The sequence below is a fragment of the Urocitellus parryii genome, chromosome 3, assembly GCF_045843805.1.
Source record: "Urocitellus parryii isolate mUroPar1 chromosome 3, mUroPar1.hap1, whole genome shotgun sequence".
Lineage (NCBI taxonomy): Eukaryota > Metazoa > Chordata > Mammalia > Rodentia > Sciuridae > Urocitellus > Urocitellus parryii.
In genome coordinates, this window is record NC_135533.1 from 207,350,811 (window position 1) to 207,371,864 (window position 21,054).

General features: G+C 31.8%; 1 protein-coding gene across 1 annotated transcript in view; it reads left to right on the forward strand.

Moving 5' to 3' along the window:
- The window catches only part of LOC144253682 (A-kinase anchor protein 9-like), a 109,580-nt gene that overhangs the window by 61,670 nt on the left and 26,856 nt on the right, over positions 1-21,054 (forward strand). Inside the window, exons 17-19 of the mRNA XM_077796359.1 lie at positions 1,028-1,233; positions 6,409-6,641; positions 20,750-20,926. Coding sequence (XP_077652485.1) covers positions 1,028-1,233; positions 6,409-6,641; positions 20,750-20,926 — 616 coding nt within the window. The remainder of the gene's footprint in view (positions 1-1,027; positions 1,234-6,408; positions 6,642-20,749; positions 20,927-21,054) is intronic.

The following is a 21,054-nucleotide window of genomic DNA, read 5'->3' on the forward strand; positions in this document are numbered from 1 at the left end:
TTGAGTGAGTTGTTTAGTTATTCATAAAATTAACCATATAATCTTTTGAATCACCATTTATGGAAGCACATTTTTTCACATGGTAAAATGTTCATGTTAAGCTAAAAAGAAAGCTTACAAAACACATTGTCCAGTATGATCAGTTTTTGTTTTTAAAATGTATATATTTTTGAGTGAAGCAGAGGAGGAAAAAAGTCTAGAAATATAGGCATTAACATGTTCATAGTGCTAAGATATTTTGAAGGCTGATTAATGTATTTCTTATCTCTAAAAAGACAAGCTATTATTTCTACTTAGTTGAAAATATGTTTTTTTCCTACTGGCTGAGTGCAATGTGTGTAACTAGAGATATTTTTGTCTTTGGAGCAGGTATAATAACAGCCTATGATATTTCCTGTGGTGTTGACTGAGTAGTTTCACTGAAAGCCTTTTTAAAAGCAGGTCTTTGCCAGTTCTTGTAATTTAAACATCTAGTTTATCACCAAGAAATTATACAAATACTACCACTTTTTTCTAGTTGGATTCTTAATTATATATTAAAATATTGTTGTCTGACACATAAAAAGATAAACCTTATATGTATGTAAACATGAACAGTATAACCAAGACAATTATGTAGATATTGGTATTACCACACTTCTTGAAACTCAAGTTTTATGTCTCCTTAAAGTTTTCTTCCAATTTAATTACTATCTTAAAAAATATAATTATTTGATTTCTTTCAGGTCAATAAAATGCACCTTTAAAATGTTATACATTTGTTTTCTAAACAAATCACTTTTTTAAAAAATAAATTAAGAGTAAGAAGCACTTCATTGTAGGTGCTATTGTGTTATTTTAGTAGAGCAAATCTATATGATATTTTTCACCAAACACATATTTTGCATTGTGTTTTTGGTGAGATAGTAGCAAAGGCTTTATCCTATAAAAAGATTAAATATTTTAATAAATAAATATTTTAAGATTAAATGTTTTATAAAGAGATTAAATATTTTAATAAATGTGGTTTTTTTTTTAATCTGTATAGGTTTGCCCTCCAGAAAACTAATAACAGACTTCTGAAGATCCTCTTAGAAGTTGTAAAGACTACCATAGCTGTTGAAGAAACTATTGGCCGCCATGTTCTTGGGATTTTAGATAGATCTAGTAAAGGCCAGTCATCAGTCAGCCTTATTTGGAGGTCAGAATCAGAGGCATCTGTAAAGTCAACTATCCAAGAGGAACACATAAGAGGTAATACTAGTTTCATACGCTTGTAAAATAATCATCTTCAAATGATCTTGCTGAGTTCAAGGCACTTTTTCTGTGTGTAGAATATATAGGAGAGAGAATATTCAAGTATTTTTCAACAAATGCACCTCTAAACACAAAGCCACTCTGTTCCAAGCACTATATGTGTTATTGTATAGCATTTGCAAGTGAATGTTTTAGAGTTGCCATTATATACCTTGGTATGCCTACACAAACCAAGAAGACTCTTTCATTTCTCCACTTATAAAGGAAAAGTTCCTGTAAATCAGGAAAGCTTAAAATAAAGAACTTGTAGGAATCCAGCACCAGTTTTCATTGAGGTAGATAGAAGAATGTGATTATAAGAAACCAAAGACTATCCTCTGTTAGGTCCTTTCTTCCTTTTGGAAAAGTGGTTTGACAGTTTTTGTGTGTAGATATAATGATTAGGTCCTGTTATGAGATGGCTTTTTTCCTAATTCTGTCATCTTCGTGTAGCTGTGTGGGTTGGGCTCTTCTTTTAATTTCTTTTTTAATTTTATTTTTTTAAATTTTAATTTGTTATATATGACAGCAGAATGTTTTACTATTCATATTACACATATAGAACACAATTTTTTATATCTATGATTGTACACTCTTATTTTAAATTTTTACCATCACATTGCTGACCTCCAATCTGTCTTGTTTTTTCTGTTCCTTTTTCCTTGCTGGAGAAGATATCAGGAAATCAAAGAGGGGAAAGGTTAGTCAGGTGCTTCCAGAGAAATAGGCCCTGGATTCTTAAATTAGAAGGTCAAGCCTATAGTTCACTATCATTTCACATCCAACCACTTCTGCTCAGGTAGAGGGAAATATTCTGAAATGCCAGAGCTTTACAATTTTTGAAACATTCTAGTTTTTAAGCTTCATGGGGAAAAATAGAAAGTATTCCAATTACAGAAGGTTTGCTTAAGTACTAGTTAGCCATCAGTACATTTTGACTACAGAGAAAAGATTGATTTGGAATTTAAAATAAATTTGAATTAAAAACACTTCAGGTGAGTTCAAAAATAATTTTCAATGCCATTTTTAGTAAAATGCAAGATGAAATAATCCTGAATTTTAAAACCCTTTATTCCACATTTACTCTTTTCAAACTAGGTAGATATATTTTTCAAATTAACTTACTTTTGGTTAAGTTCTCAATGAAGGACTATTATGTCTATATATGAATCTTGATGTATTAAGAAGAATTAGGTAATGTTTGAAAATACCTAAAACTTATAAAAGTGACTACCAAAAAATTTTTAAGGTAATTAATTGGTTTCACTTAATCATCTAGGGAGGAATTTTGCTGTTCTGTTGGTAAGAACTGTACTAGATTGACTTCCATATTCAAAAGACACTCTAAGGAATGTTCTGTACATTGCAAAAATATTTTTTGCCTTTTTGTTAGCATTTCTCATAGATATTTCTTAAAATGGCTACTGAATATTCAGCAAACAACAGCAACTACTTAAGCAGCAGTATGCTGAGTTATAAAGACAAATTGATAATTGAGATCAAGCAAGCACAGAAGATAATGTTTATGTTCATTTTCTTGGAGAAAGCAGATCCTCTATCCACTATCTGTATCCATAGATAGTGTCTATTTTAACATATCTAGCAATAGTTTGTTAATTATAAGCAACTTTATCTGTTCAATTCTATAAACACTTATTCAGCAATTTCTGTATCATCTCTGTTTTACAGTAGTTCATAGTCTAGTAAAGGAAACACTGAGATTACTGTTCAAGGGAAGATTAAATCATACTTAATATTTTACTTACAACCATTTTGTACATAAATGAATTGATTATGATTATTATTATTGATTATTATTATTGATCTTTAAAAATGTTAACTGTTGAAATCAACTGTTGATTCAGAAAACATTAGAAGAAAAATTCAATCCAAAGTTAAGAAATACATTGTGTAAAATATTGTGGCACAGATAATTCTGCTGGTCCATTTAATTAACTCAATCTTATATTTTTGTATTTACAAATCATTCTTTGGTTTGATTTGGTACCAGGAATTGAACCCAGAGACACTTAACCACTAATCTGTAACTCAGCCCTTTTTATCTTAAGTTGTGTAGAGCCTGGTTTAAGTTGCCAAGGCTGCTCTTAAACTTCCCATACTTCTCCTGCCCAGGTTGCTGGGATTATAGGCATGTACCACCATGCCTGGCTATGTTACTTTTATTAATAAAATTAAGTATCATTGAGGTATACTTACCTAGTTTGCATCTTTAAGGATATATTGAATTAATAGAGTTTATGATTTAAAACATTTATTTTATGAAAATACTGGCTTTAAATATTGACAATATGCCCCATATGTAAGAAGTTCTTTTGACATTTCTTCACATTCTTAATGGAAGCATTTCTGTAAAAACTAAAATGCACCTTTGAAAGATTGGTGTTATTTACCATAACAAAAAAAATTAAGGCTTAATCTGATTGTGAATCAACTTTTGTTGTTTTTTTTTTTTTAAAGTATCACTTGTGATGTAGTTTCCGCCTTCAAGCCTGAACTTGTTTAGGCTTTAAACATGTATGAACTTGTTAACACTTGAAAATAATAAATGATTGTGCTAATATTCACTTCCTCGTAAAAGCAAACTAGTTTATGAAATTGAAAGGAAACTTTGGCCAAATGTCAAATCACTTGAACCTGAGTGGATATTAGATCAGTTCATAAAAATGAGTTCCCTAGGTTATTGAAAGAAAATTTCTTTTAGGTCTGCAGTGTGATATTTTAGGGGTAGAATGCTCATCTTTCCTCTACGAGTCCATGGATTGAAGTTTGTTTGCTTCAGCTTCCTTTTGCAGCAGTGGGAAGTTATAGAAAGAATACTGGATTAGTAATGAGAAAGCTTCATTTTTTTTTTCTGCCCTAATGTGACTTTGGACAAATTTCTTTAAGTCTCCACTCCGTATCTTTTAGTACAGTTTTTATCTGTCAGACACTTGGGTCAAGCTTGATTCGCATGATTTCCAATTGGAACCATAGAGGTCTTCAGTGAGCCACTGAGGCTGGGAAGACACTATGATATTGCTCACCCTCCTTTAACCTGAAAAACTTACCATTATGCATCTGGAAATGAATGGTATAATTCATAAAGTATATGACTAAAAGACTTGAATAACTATTATTTGCTGTGTTTACAACATACATCTGAGTGGTTGGTTCACCACCCAAGTGATTCTGTTCACCAAATTGCCTGTTCTTGATTTCTGTTGGCATGTTATAAAATAGCCCTTCTTTTTTTTTGTCCTCAGATTTTTTCCCCCAGACTAGTCATTATGGGTAATTATAATTTTGCTGTCTTTCTCTTTTGTTTCATAGGAACAAACAAATTTGTTTCTTTAATGGAACATATTCAGATTATTTCATATAATTTCTATCTTCTATTGTGTGTGTGTGTGTGTGTGTGTGTGTGTGTGTGTGTGTGTGTGTGCATGCATGCTAAGAATTGAACCTAGGACCTCTCTCAGGCCAGGCAAGCACAAGCACTCTACTACTGAGCTACACCTCCAGCCCTGAAAAAATACATTAAGCTGATTGACATCTTTATCTTTTCTAGGTGCTTTATTACCTATTTTTGTTGTTGTTGTTGCCATTCCAAAAAAAACTAACACTCAGTGATCATTTATAAATGGCTTTGTTTCACCTTGTGCTTGTGTTTTCTGTAATTTGTGTTTTAGATTTATTCCCATGTATACACAGAATCTTCAGTCATTTTCTCACCATTGTTTGCTTCTCTGTACCACAAAATGTCATATTGTACCATAAAATTTCATTTTATATTCATAAAAATAACTATTTGTTTCTTTTAACTTACACACACACACATCCTGCAAGGTAAACTTCAGTATACTTCATAAGAGAATAAGCAAGAAGAGACTGGGCTGGGGATATAGCTCAGTGCTTGCCTAGCATCTGTGAGGCTCTGGGTTCAATCCTCAGCACTGCATAAAAAATGTATATATAAAATGAAGGTATAAAAACTTAAAAAGAATAGACTAACTCTTGCTTTAACTGACTATAGTTTCTGTTCTTATAGTACCAACACTTCTTTCTGAGGAGAACAGTGACTTTTCAGTCATTAAATTCATAGCATAATCCTTGACTGTTTGTATTTCTAGGCAAATAACTTCGCTAAAGTCTTTTCCTTTTTGAAATGTTCTCTTCTAGAACATCCCTTTCCTGTCTATCTGATATTTCTTATATGGCTTCTTTTATTAGCTTATGATATACAGAGGCTCCAACTTTGTTTCCTCCTTTCACTAAATATCACTCCTAAAACAGATGTAACCACTTTCAGTGTTTACACTCTTACCGTTTTACAGATGACCCCTAATTCTGCACCCACATTTCTAACAGTTTATGTATCTCCACATATTCCATTAATACTCCTCTGTTCAGTTGCAAAGCTTATCATCTGCCTATGTCAACCAGATTTTCTTACGTAAGATGTAACAATAATGTTGATAGTATGGTAACAGTGTCTGTAGTTAAATTAGCACTGCTCATCATCCTAATTTCTTCCCAATATACTTTTTACAAAAATATCAAGCTACAAAATTATCTGTTTCTTTTAATCTGTAGCCAGAGCAGGTAATGTTCAAATATGTAATGCTTAAAAGTCAGGTTACTCCAAACAAATTAGGAGCACTTATTCTATTCTTCAGTAACCTGTTACATCCCACTGCACAATAGAGTTTTTTTTCCTTATGTATATATGTGTGTTGTTTCATTATACTGTAAAGTCCTTCATGATAGGAACCAGATTTTGTCTCCTTTGTGTCCCCATTTCTTAGCAAACTCTACGTGCTTGACATTTGATAAATATCTATTAAAAGTTATCTTAAAAAGTTTTTATCAGGTTGGGAGTATAGCTCAACAATACAGCACATGCTTATTATGTGCGAGGCCCTGGGTTTTATCCCCAGTACGCCCCCCAAAAAAACCCCAAAACTTTTACTAAAGAAAAATTACTAAATAACCCAAATCTTAAATTCTGCAATTTTATAATGCTGTTATTAAAACACATGTACTTTGAAAAATGATTTCAATTTGACTAGATTTTAAAAATTTAAAGTGAAATTATTGTTATTAATGTATGCCTTTAACATTTTGTTATTCTAGTTATAGACAGATCCATACCCCCTTATTCTGGAAGTGATATGCCAAGAACTGATAATAGCATGTGTTTTAAAGTAACTGAGGAAGGAACAGAATTATCACAGCACCTTATAAGGATTGGTTTTGCTAGAACTGAAATAGATCCTGAAAATGAAGAATTAATGCTGAATATTAGTTCTCGACTACAAGCAGCAGTTGAAAAAATACTGGAAGCTCTAAGTGAAACTAGTAGTCAGGTAAACTCCTTAATTATTACTACCTACTGAATATTGCATAAGGCATAAATGAGTAAATATTTCTCTCTACTGTCCCACAGAAATTTATTTAGGCTTCTCTTTAATAATTGGCTGTGTTTGTGATAACAATATTAGTTTTAGTAGTCTTGTTTTTGGTGGTGAAGGGAATGTAATGATGAGCTCTTCCAGTTCAAAAACTCATTGATGTTTTAATATCCAGATTTTCTAGATTGTTACACATTACTTTTTTTTATATCAAAAGAGATTTTAACTTCACTATTGTGTGAAATGTTCCATTAAAATGTTATTTAATACTATAAGGAATCTCTAAAACTATATGTTGTAGTGGAAATGTCTAAAACTATATGTTGTAGTATGTCATAACATACCATTATTGTATTACATATCAAACTTGCAATTCCTTCACTTGATTTTTACATTATTTTTATAAAGATGAGTAGATTAATTCGCCTTACAAATTATCTCTTGGTAGGAAATTAGTATGAGCAATTTTTCCTTTAAAATATTGTTCTTTACAGGCTGGGGATGTGGCTCAAGCGGTAGCACGCTCGCCTGGCATGCGTGCGGCCCGGGTTCAATCCTCAGCACCACATATAAACAAAGATGTTGTGTCTGACAAAAACTAAAAAATAAATATTAAAATTCTCAAAAAAAATATTGTTCTTTAAATATTAAGTTTGAGAAGTTGAAAGAATGTCTTTGAGCTCTTGTTCTGATGACTGGCTTTTCTTTGGTACTTTTTTCTCTAATAAATTATTTAATATGGCATGTTTCTGCAATAGCGGTGACTATTAGATATAGTAACTATGACAAATATATATTTTGCATTTTAATACCTGATTCATTTCTATTAGGGTTAAATTATTGACTTAAGCTGTTTCTTCAATTATTGACATTTAAAATGATTCGTTTATTCCCTACTAGTTGGTTAACTTCTCATATCAATCTACTGTCCCACCCCCTGATACTTTTAATATGCTGCTTGGATTCAATGAGGAAGGAATTATCAAAATAACATACATTTCTGTTGAAATATTTGTTCTTTGAATGGTCTTCAGATATGACACTTACCCAGAATTTTCTCCAGGTATTCTTTTCTGTTTGGAAACAAAATAAACCTTTTTTCTGTGATAGAATATGAATTATACCTTGAAAAGACTCTTGAGATACCACATATTGTAAGGGGAATTCACTAACTTGTCAGGGAAATTCATCATAATGTATTTCCTGTTATATGGCTCAGTGGTAGAGCACTTGCCCCAGTATATGCAAGGCCCTAAGTTCTATCCCCAACACTGGGGGAAAGGATAGGGAATAAATAGTTAGCTAAATATATCTTCTGGTTTGCACCTTGATTGGCCAAACTAAAGCAAACATATGCCTTATGTAGTTCCCAAAAATGTTTTCATAGATTAATTCTGAGGCCTGTGGTTAAATAGCAGATGAAATTTCTAACCTTGGGCAATTCTTGTTTCTCGAGAGCTTTCTTTTGTAGCATGTACAGAATGATTAAAGCATCTATTTCAGTAACTCAAAAATTTACTTGAGCATCACAGAGAACCAAAGACATAATATTCTTGAAAGCTCAAGAATATTATTATTTCCTACTCTTGGCAAATATTGTTATTTGCCAAGAGTAGGAAAAATGATTTAAATTTTTTAAAAAATCAGTGGTGGTCCTATATTCAAAGTTCTGAAGAGTTATTTTATTTTTCATTATCAACATCCTAAGTATTTGTAAGGAAATGAAATGGTACCCATAAAATTCAGCTTCATTTGTATTATTAAGACATTAATTTTACACTCTTGGATCAGAGAATTTTATAGTCACCTTTCCTTTAGCCCAAAGTTGAGCAGACTATTTAAACTCAAACATTGACATTGTAAATGTTGTGTTGAAATGTGATATTCCATAGTTAACATTAAAAAATACACATTTTTACCAAGATTTACTATATTTTTAAGTCTTATAATTAGCCTAGGTCTGCATTCTCTCTCTTTTAGAATGCTTATCCGTAAACCACTTCTAGAGTATGCAGGTCCACTGAGTCAGTTGAGTCAGTACTTAAAGCTTGAATGCATATGCATCTTAATTATCCCTTATATTCTATGAAAGTTGTATAGTATAGATAATTCTATATTAAATTCTTCTTTTTGATTTGTTTATGCTTATTTCAGTCATATTAGTGTTTATATTCTATGATTTATACTTTTTCTACTAGGAAAACAATTGGTAATACTTTTTCTTTCTTTCTTTTTTTAATAACCTTATTTTATTTATTTATTTATTTATTTTTTAATGTGGTGCTGAGGATGGAACCCAGTGCCTCACACACGCTAGGCAAGTGTTCTACCACTGAGCTACAATTGCATTCCTACTTTTTCTTTCTTGATCCTTATAACATACTTTTGACCTGGAACTTGACCACTGTTGATAGTGTTGCTACTCTTCAATGCCACTATAAATTATGCACATTATGGTTTATGTACTATAGTATTTATCTTTTGATAATCACCATGGAAAATGACAAGTGAGCAGTGGTTTCTACAGATTATTTGCTCTTACAGACAACTAGAGAAAACTTCGCCATAGTCATTAAAACTGCCATTAGTCAACAGTTAAGTGTGTGGGATCTTCCTGAAACACTCAGTTTCCTAGGTCAAGTCCATAACACATGACAACTCTCTGTTTATGTGACTAGGTAGTGATGTGCAGTAAGAGCCTGGTCACGGTATTTTCCAAATGAGTCTCAGTTTGTTAAGTGCTAAAGTAAGGGAATAGGAGCTTTGTGACAGTTTTTAAAACTAACTGCAGATCAATTATTAATCTTAACCATGGATAGATGTTTAAATCCAATGACTTCTTCAGAATATTGTTAATAACTAAAATATTATGAACCAAATGAATAATTTAATCGTTAAATTGACACAAAATAAAGTGTAACATCTTTGTGAAATAATTAGTATCCCATTTTCCTTTTTAATATATTATCATTTGCTTCTTCTTCCTTTAACCTTGATTTATTTTCTTCATTTTTATAACAAAATGGCACTGTTATGATATCTTTGTGCTTTCAGTTAAATACAGGCAAATAGCTCTGCACAGGATACTCTGAATAGCATCTGACAGTTTGGGGTAAGGTGCAGGCCGTAAAGCTTACTGTGGGATTTGATGTTTGAGATAAGTCATTCATTCATTCATTCATTCAGCGAAGTTTTGAGTGCCTACTATATAACAATTATTGTTCTAGATATTAGAGATACAGTGATAAGGGAAATGGACAAAATCCCTGCTCGAAGGAGCTCATAATTTAATGGTGGAGGCCAATAATAAATAGATGCACAGATGGTAATAACTGCTGTGAAAAAGAATAAAGGGAAGTACAGCATAATGGAAGAAGAGAGTATTTTATCGAGGAAAATTAGTAAAGGCCTCTCTGATAAAGTGATATAAATTCATATTCCTTAAAGAAGAGTGGGAGGCTAATACACAGGTAAATGGGAAAGAATGTTTAGGCAGGGGAATAGCAATTAGAAAAGCCAGGGGGTGTGCTTGACAGAGGACAGGGCAGCTGGAGCAAGGAGAGTGGAAAGAGGCATGGGAGAGAAGGTCAGAGGGTATCTGGAAACCAGATTATACTCTGACCTCTTCTCTCTTTAACTCTTCATGTTAAAGTCATAGGGGACAGTTTTTAACTTTTCATTCTAAAATAACTTTAAGCTTACAGAAAATTCTAAAACTATGAGAGTTTCCATGTACCAATCACTCATTCAGCTTTCCCTAACATTAACATAGTGCATAACTATAATATAATTATAAAACTAAGAAATTAAAATTGCTGCAGTACTGTTAACTAAAGTATAAACTATTTAGATTTCATTGGTTTTTCCTATAATGACGTTTTTCTGTTCCAAGATTCATTCCCAGATCCCACATTGTACTTAGTTGTCATGTCATCTTTGGTTTCACCAGTCTCTGACAATACTTTAGTCAGTTATTTTTTAGAATGTTCCTCAGTTTGGATTTGTCTGATGTTTGTTGTGATTATATGAAGCCTGTATATTTTTGATACTAGCACAAAAATGCTATGCCCATCTTGTGCTTCATGCCTGGTTATGTGAGTCAATATGTCATTATTACAGGTAATGTTAATCTTCATTGCTTGTGATATCTGCTGGGTTTCTCAACTGTAATGTTACTGTTTTCCCCTTTGTAATGAATAACTATCTTGGAGGAGGTACTTTGATACTATGCAAATAACCTTTTCTCCTTAACTTTCTTTTATCTAATATTCTTACATCCATTGTTGGATCTTGCATGCAGTAATTATTACTATGGTGTTCTAATGGTAATTTTATACTTTCCTCGTTGTTTTATTTATTTATTTAGCTATATGAGCTATATCTTCACTTCTAATCAATATCAGTATAGACTCATGACTAATTTATCACTTTAGTTGTAACCTAATCCTTTGTTTTGTTTCAGCTTTGGCATTAAGAACTTTTTGAGGTACATCCTTTTGAAGTGTACTTGCTTTTTTGAGTATTGGTACTACAAGAAGCTTCAAACCCATCTTGTATTTTTCCTACCCTAACTTTAGAATCAATCACTTCTTCATGAAATTCATATTTCTTTTATTGGAAAATACTATCTAGAAACCAAGATCTAGGTACTAGATGTTCTCATTGTTACTAGGATGTCATTACTTCTAAGCCCTGTTAGTGGATAGTTTAAAAATATATCTTTGTATGCTAATCCTTCTATCTATACCTGAATCTCTCTGTATACATGTATAATTTAAAAATCCATAAATTCATTCTGAGCCCCCAGTTCTGGTACCACAGCATTTGTTTTGCCCTGCCCTTTTTTCTTAGTTACTTTGTTCTCCAACAGTGAAAAAGAGTCTCATGTTCAATTGCATTTTTATTTGTTTGCTCAACCATAATATACACATATGTAATTTCAGAATTGCTATCCTACACCCCTGTGAAAAACAAATTCTCTAACTAGACTACATTATTTGTGTGTAGTACCTTTTGTTTTTAGCCTTATCATATACAGTCAAAATATTGTTTTTCAAGTACCTTAGTTAACTCTTTTCTCTCTCACCCTGTTGGTGTGGTTTTTTTCATATATGAATACACAAACACACATACACACACAAACACATTCACATATATATCCAAATATATATGAATATAATACATGAATATTTATATATAACAGTCATAACTCATTTGTAATTTTTATTCATATATATAACAGTCATAACTTATTTATGATTTTTTTATTCCATTGAGTTCCTCATTCTTATTAATATATGAAAAAGATCATTCTGTGGACAGTTCTTTCAGTTATGACAGGTGTGTAGAGTCATCTACATCACTTACAGTCATGATATAAAATAGTTTCATCACCCCAACATTCCCAGGTACTGCTCTTTTATAGTCAGCCACTCTGTTACCTCCTGCCTGTGGTAAACACTGGCTTGCTTTCCTTTCCTACAGTTTTGCTTTTTCCAAAGTGTCATAAATGAAAACTTGCATCATGTAATTTTGGGGTCAGGCTTTATTACCTTAATAAAGTGCATTTAAGAATCATCTATATTGTTATGTCTAATAATAGTTTGTTCCTTTTTAATAAGTGAGGGAAATTGCAGCAGTTTGTTTATTCATTTACTGTTTAAAAGACATATAGATTGTTTCCATCTTTAGATAGTTAGAGAATCTAACTTGTATTTTCCAAAATAAACACTTTGACTATCGTTAAAAAATAGAATAGAGTAGGTAGAGGGTGGTGAAAGTACAAGGAGAGCAGAAACATAGAAACCAGTTAGAGAAGTCATTTGCCCAGGTTTATAAGTTAAGGAGAGTTAGAGTGGGAACCCAGGTTAGTTTCAGAATCCATGGTCTTAACCACTACTACTTCTGCCTTCTGGGAATCTGAGGATTAAAGAGCAGACTAAGATTTTTGTTTAGTTATTCTTTAGTTTTAATCATAACTATAACTGAGAAATGAATTTTGAAATCCAGAGATTGTTGGCAAACTTAACAGGAACGATTTCAGTGGAGTTTGGTAGTTTTCCAATTTGTTGGAATAGCTTTCAACGTAATGTGACAAAACATGCTTAGAAAATCTTCTAAGGCCCTTAGAAAGATAACCCACTTGAATCAAACTGTGAAATATGATGTATTAAGAACTATGTAATGTTTTGAACGACCAACAATAAAAAAAAGAAAGATAATCTCTATAATACAATCTTTATTTAGTGGTCTTTCTCCAATTCTGCAGAAAAATTATCTTTGAGAATCAGTTCAAAAACACTTTTCAGTTAGGTGGAAATAGAAACGTCTGTTTTACGGGAGTTAATCTTTCAACAATTGAAGTTTTATGGAATCCAGAGGTTATTATTTAGAGCCAAGGAGAGTATTTACCAAAAAATATTTCTCTTAGGAAGTCTTTGGGGGAGGGGGGGGTTTCAGAGAGGAGAAATAATTTTTGGTGTTCTATTACACAGCATAGTGATAATAGTTAACATATATTTCAAAATTGCTGAAGGAGAGAATTTTTAACCACAAAGAAATAATAAATATTTGAGGTGATGGATGTGTTTGATTATTCCACAGTGTGTGCATGTAAGAAAACATCACTTTGTACCTCAAAATATTCAATCATTATTTGTCAATAAAAGATAAAACTTAATGCAAATAAAAAAACAATTCCTTGGAAGAAATTAATGAATAATTTATTCTCTCAGAATGATTTTCATTATAAGGCACTATTGTGAGTTTACTAGTTCTCATTTTTTAGAATAATGGAATCAAAGCTACATGCTTCTATAATTTCTCAAAGGGGAATCTGAGAATTAAATATCAGGCTAAGCTTTTTGTTTTAATCATAATTATAAGTACTGAAACACATTTTGCCATCAAGTATTGCCCCCAGTGTGCTTAGCATTGGTCAGGTAATGTATGCAGGAGTTAGTCACTCCATTAAATAATTTAGAGAAATAAGTAAATAAAGTGAAGACCAAAAGACAGCAGCAGAAGTGTTTTACAATTTGAAGGAAATAATTTATAGGGAAAAAAAGGTTAAATGGCTTGACATTATATGATTAATGTAAACCTTTTTCATTGGGGAAATGTAGCTCAATGCTGTCAATTAATAGCCTCCTGTATATGGTAAAGTCATGATCTTCTGAAACCCGAGGATAAGGAGATAGTCTGGACAGTTAAATGTGTTTCTAGAAATTGAAGTCATTGTATTTTAAGTTTTTAATTGCAGAAAGGTTTATATGCTTTTAAACTAGAGGAAAAAGCAAAATTGAATATAACTTGAATTATTGTCAGAATCACCATATGCCATCATCCAGACTCTTCTTTACTACTTTTTGAGTCTTTTTTCATTCATTTTTAACAGTAGTTAAATTTGTAGTTAGTTTCTTACCATGACCCATGTTCCTAGTCATAAGAGGACACACCTTACTTATAAAGATTTTTGTTTTATGTTAATGGAAATAAGTTCTATGTGTTTCCAAAACTGGGGTGAAAATATTAGTATATCATTTAATTTAAAGGTATTTTATTGCTCAACTTATTACACATTTATGTTTTCAATTCTTTCATTCTTCAAAGATTTACCTATTGTAGGTAAAGCAATGGTGTTTTGTTTTTGCTTTTTGTGCAGTTTTTTGTTGTTATTATTTTATTTTGTATTCTTTCTGAATATCAATTAATGTAGTATGCCACTAGTTAATATATTATTACAAAGACTGTTTGCCACATTCTGGGTCATCTTTATCTGTTACTCTTTGAGTCTATTTTTCTCCTTAGCTATTCTTTCTTTCTTTTTTCTTTCCTTGTTGTTAATTCTTATGTTGACTTAAATGCTGCTATTTATGAATAATTATTTCTTACCCACAGTTTTGTTTTTACCTCAAATGAGAGAAATTGGATGATTATCAAAATAACTAATTTGCAAAAGAAGCAGAGAAAGAGTATTTTAAGAGGTATCTCATAGGCTAGGTGTGGGATCCACCAGTTCATAAAGTGTGAACAGCTAGGGTTTTGATGATTTTACGTCTGCTGGAGCTTCATTAAAATCACATTTAGCTGCTTGGGCTGGGGATATGGCTCAAGCGATAGCGCACTCGCCTGGCATGCGTGCGGCCCGGGTTCAAGCCTCAGCACCACATACAAACAAAGCATGTTGTGTCTGCCGATAACTAAAAAATAAATATTAAAATTCTCTCACTCTCCCTCTCTCACTCTCTCTTTAAAAAAAAATCACATTTAGCTGCAACAGTCATAAGGTCAGGCCTCCATCTCATATAGGTGTTAAAACATCTTGACAGACTAACTGCAGGATATAAGAAACTGTAATAAACAAAATTTTTCTTTAAGAAGCAACTGCCCCTCCCCAACTACATCTCCTTGCAACTTTGGGACTTGTATATAAAACAATTTCATTTTCTCTGCCTCAGTTACTAGTCTGCTGAGAAGGGTTTAAGTCCTAGCTCTTAGAAACTACTTTATGTAGTCAGAGTAGCTATAAAAGGCCTTTTTAAGCCTGTCACTTGCTTTAGTATGTTTTTTTTTCCATTTAGATAAAGGCTTTGTGGGTTTAGGATATTCAGTTACCAGATGGGGAAAAAAGGCACCAAAATGAAAGTCTTTTCTTTTATTTAAAACAACTTTAATCATTGAGAGTCTTTTATTAGTAATAAGTAAGTTATTTATCTTTTAAAATTATGAATGGCTGGTTCATTCAGTATTGCTCAGGCTTCTGGAACAACCTGAAGCTAACTATTATGGACAATTTGTCGCTTTTACATTTCAGTCAGGGTTCATAGGCTACCTTAAGTGGTGTAATTATCGACTTTCAAAGTGGCTCTAAAAAGAATTTTTTCCTTAATATGCACTCTATAAATAAGTCAATGTGAAAATAAGTTATAACTGAATTATCTATATTTAGCCTCAGTGGCTGCTCAAAAGTATTACATCTAAGGAATTATCAAAAAGAAATTCTAATTTAATTTCCAGAAATAATTATGATTATTTGATATGTTTGAATAGCTGATTAGTAATGTAAACTCAAACATTTTATTCACATTTTTTTAACTAAAACAATTTTTAGTAGGGTGGAAAAATACCAGCTTATCTTAGACACATTATTATAAACTTCTCTAAATAACTCTTTCAAAGATCTGACGTGGAACTTGGATCCTGTTAGGCAGGCTTTTTTTGTGGGCGTATTAATTCACATTCCACCTGTCAGTGCACATATAGGTAAAGACATTAAACCACACCCTCTGTTCTGACCTTTTCCTCAGGGGACACTGACTAGAATCCTCTGGCTCAGCCTGCAAGGCTATTTGAGCAGCTCCGTTTGGAAGAGCTTTTCCTTTTAAATAGGGCGAAGCTGCAAGACCAAGGGAAATAATGTTGCAACTACGTTTCTCAAGACTGCTACTATGGAGATTTAAAACCTGACCTTCCCTGCCAGGTTCTGCTTGGAAGGCTTACTTATTACTACAGACAAATTTGATACCGAAAGCAGTTTTATTGCTCAGCATATTACACATTTATGTTTTCATTCTTTTATTCTTCAAGGATTTACCTACTCTAGGTAAAACAGTGGTGTTTTGTTTGCATGCTTTTGGTTTTTGTGCAGTTTTTTGTTGTTTTATTTTGGATTCTTCGGATAAAGACTGGTAGACATTTAGGAGTCTTTCTGTTTTGTTTTTGTTTTTTAGATTTGTAAGTCCCCCCCCCCAGACATTTTCACCCTTTTTATTGTTCAGTAGTATGAATTAATTTTTTTATGTATTTGATAGCACTAAACAGAATGGAATATCTTGATAAACTAAAAGGAACTTTTTAAATGTAGTAGAAAACTGATAATTGAAGAAGCTTGGCTCCTTCATCTTCTAGAATGGATTCTTACAGGACCTATTTGGCAACTGTAAAACTCGATGGCTCTTGGTTGGAAGAACAAGATGAAGATATTTATGAGGTTGAATCTCGAGTGCCTTTACCGTATCCTTTTCCTTTGTGTGAACATTTGGATGAAAATAACTCAGTAATTATTAATACTTCTATTTTCCACTTGATTCATAAAAGAAATGGGCACATATTAAAGCTAATTTCTAAAATTTCACTGCCTACCCCTCCTTATTCAGTAAGTATAAAATATTAATTTAGTTTAACAAATAAGTATAATGAGAAATGAAATTTTAAGTATTGTTAATAAGGTTAACGGAATAGAACCTTATTTTGTTATTGTTTGGTATATACTGCTGCCCATTCATCCTAAATGTATCAAAGGGCTCAATTTGATCTAAAAGTCCCAACTTGGCTGTGTTCTTAATTCCAGAAAGCAGAATGAGATAATATTACATTTCTCCAGTGCCAGGTGAATTGTTTAAAAAATATTCTGCTTGTCTTTAAGATTCTTGTTTTTGTATGTTTATGAATCCAATCCTGAATAAAAATGGGAATAAAAATGGAATGATTATATCTGAGAGAATAGGTATTGTGATACCTAGACCAGCTAAATGAATTGTTTACATCCATGACATACTGACAGTAGTTCCAGGCAAGGTAAAAGCAAACTTGGATTCTAGATTTTCTTACACCATAAGGAACTTATTTTTAGTTTTCTATATGTCAACTAATTCTGTAGAGAAATATCTTTTTTCTGTTTTTAATGTGAAACTTATAAACATTGCTAAAGGTGTTTAGCATAAAGATACCTGCATATTCAGTATTCCAGGTTTATTTGATTCTCAAACATGTTGTGAATGATTGACTACAAGTTATTCAGCACTTTTTATGACTTTGGTGACTTTAACTGTACATGCTAGCTAATATTTAACAAACCAGATGGTTTTTAGAATAGTGTTGTTACCCCTTCTACAACTTTTGTTTTAAGTGTCATAATCTTTACTAAAGCTTATCCGTACTTTAAGTATAATGGTGAGTTTACTAAATACTTTGAAAATATTGAGTTTAAAATTTTTATATAATTCATACTATTATAGATATTAGGAATAAATCATACCTTAACTGGATAGAAGGTATTGTGTAAAGTATGTAAATGAGAATTTTAAGGGGGACTCTTATCCCAAATGAAGTGGATCCCAACTGCTATTGTAAATAAAATATATTAGGCTTACTTATTTGATTGCTTGAGGTTTTTGCTTTGTTTCTAAAACTGAAGGTTTTTTTCATGATTTCATGGTAAATATATAAATGTATGTGAAGGTGGTTTAGATCTTGTCATGAAATGGAGCATAAAGGCAAAGACTTATTAAATTTATCTAAAGCAAATATTTATTTTATTGTAAATATTCTATTGAATTTATGTAGTAAATTTGGAAAATAGTTCATCTTTTTTTTTCTATCATGTGTAATTTATATACAAAGAGTATAAGAAGTTTCAGTTGGGTTTCAATTACAGTATTATAGTACCATAAAAAACATGAAAGTATTTCATCTTATTAAAGTGGAGTAATTTCTCTAAATCAAAAATTGTATAAGGGTTGTTTCAGAATGTGAATTTATAAAAAGGGTTAATGGTTAAAAAAGAGATATAAATAAGATTCAAGATGTGGAAATATATTTTAATATAAAAGGTTAATTGAACTCTATATTTCATGTATTTTCTTGGAATTTTATACCCCTTAGTATATTTAAACTGTTCCTATGAAGGTTACCCAAAGCCTCTTGGCTGTATCTAGTAATCACCTCTCTGTCTTTAATACTACTCAACCATTTGGAGACACTCATTACAGTCTTCTATAAGTATCTCCTTCTCTTGACTGCTGTGACACACCTACTGAAGAGTGTGGTCTCTCTCCTCCAGTATTTATTTGTCTTCTGCCTACCCAAAATAAATGAGGGGTGCCTCATGACTTAGTCTTAGAGTCCTCGTTCTTCCGTTTTTACATTTTCTTCCCAGTCATCTGTAAATTGCCCCACAGTTGTTCCTTTATTCCTAACATCTCTGTTGAACTCTGTACTTGAATTTTCAACTGCCTACTCTGTCTCCACATAGATGTCTCATTTTTAACATATCCAGGAATCATATTCTTGGTTCCTGATTAGCCTTTATCAAAAAGACAAGAATAAAATTATTCCTTCTTCATCTCAATAAATGTTGTGCCTTCTAAATCATCTTCTTTGCTAAGTTCTAGAATTCTTCCTCAGTCCCACTCCTTCTCAGCCCTGATCCCAAACCATTAATAGATCAGATTTATACTACATCTTTTTATTCTTTTCACCTTTATTCATTTCCCTGTGTCTTAGTTGTCATTATTATTTGCCTATATGTGTGAGGTGGCCTCCTGACCAGTCTCCCTGCTTCTACTCTGTCACTCCCACTGTCCATTTTCCTCATACAGAAAACTCTACATTTATTAAACAAATGTTACATGGGAAATATTATACATATTTATACATATATCACATATATATTTCTAAAGATGGCTTGTCCTGGTTATAAAGAGATTGTGCTTGAGATAAGGCAATCCCAGTGTGGATCATGGCTGTGCTATGTAGTAGATGTGTGACAGTAACTAAGCTACTTAACCTTTCAAATCTATTTATTCATTTCTAAAATAAAGACAGTAATAACTCCCACTGCATAGCAGTATTAGTGTGGCCCTTAGTGAACACTTAAATTCAACTACTATTATTTCTGAAAGTAATTTTATTGCTGAAAATTATCTACAATTTCTAAGAAGTTTACTTGATTCATTTCTCTTAAAAGTACCTCAATGAAGAATAAAATGCCTATAAGTTCATTGTAATGAAATGTTAAATCTGCTAGAATAGAAGTCATCATTCCCCTTGTTTGTAGTCATTGCCCTTATTTCTAACAAATGTATTTTTAGCTTTTGAAAAACAGTGACTTATTCATTGAAACTCAAAAGATAATTCAAGATCTAGAACTTTGACTGCCATTTTCTACTATATAATTTTTTAAAAAATATTTGAAAGTTGACCTATCTCGTTCATGAAACTTTAAGGTATGTTTGAGTTTCCTCAGGAACACGGTGACCCATTTGTTCTCTGCTTACCCTGCCAGAACTAATCCCAGCTTCTGATTTTCTGAAGACCCAAAAATTCCAACTGTGAATACATATTATAATATGCCATTTCATTGTACCTGTTTTATAGCATTTTCTCATGAACTTAATCCAAAACTTAGTCAACCTATTATTCTCAGTAGCTTTATTACTGTTAAAATTTAATCCTGTAATTATAATTAAGCTTGCATTTTTTTAATGTTCTGAATAATGATTGTCATTTTGTATAATTGCCTCCAAGTATTTCACTGAATAAAGGTAGTATTCTTTTATTTCTTACCATCACTTATCTTTTTAGGAACATCCTCTCCCTCTTGATCAGAACTAATTTCATAAATTATCTTATTAATCCTTCCTGTATTCTTCTATCACAGAGCCATTGAATTGAAGGCACTTGCATATCAGTCTTCAGGGATAATTTCTGGGATGTGTCATCATTTATTTTGGATGCAGGAGAAACTATTAAGACACTAAATGTACAGCTCTCTCTTACCACCCATCCTCATCTCTATTCTGGGATGGTGCAATGTATAGATTGAAAGTGCTTTGTAAATAACTATTATCAAAAAGTAATTCATGAAAGATTTTTTTTCAGGTTATCTTACTTCACATTCTGAAAGCAAGTCAGTAAGTACTCTACAAATTTGCCATCTTTAAGGACATAGGTCTTAGTATGATTGTACCATTACTAGATAATTCAACATTATTCAAAATGTGGTTTTCCCCTCTTCTTAGCTAAAGTCTTAGTCTTAAGAGAAAGAAATTTTTCTAAAAAGGGTTGAGCAAAAGCAATATTTGTTGTTTACTAGTGCTGCCTAGTTCTTATCAACTTGGGAACTATCAACCTTTGTTTGAGATAATAGTTGCTATCCTTATAAAAAATGAAATTAATATAGCATTTCAAAATGTTTTATGAAAAAAAATGATTTTTGAGATGAATTTAAAGTTATGAACTTTTCAAATTTTTAGATTTTTTTTTGTTTATTATATTTTCAGGTTGAACAATTAACAAATAATCTAAAAGAAAAAACAGACAAGTGCAGTGAGCTGCTTCTATCAAAAGAACAGCTTCAAAGAGATGTACAAGAGAGGAATGAAGAAATTGAAAAGCTAGAGTTCAGAGTGAGAGAACTGGAACAAGCCTTACTTGTTAGCACAGACAATTTTCAAAAGGTGTGACATTTTGAGTTAACTTTATTAAGTGTTTTAATGAAGAAAAGTTTGATACACAAACATCAGAGCTTGAATAAGAAAGCTTGAGGGTGGGGGCAGATGGGAAAGAGCCTTCATTTTTATCTGAG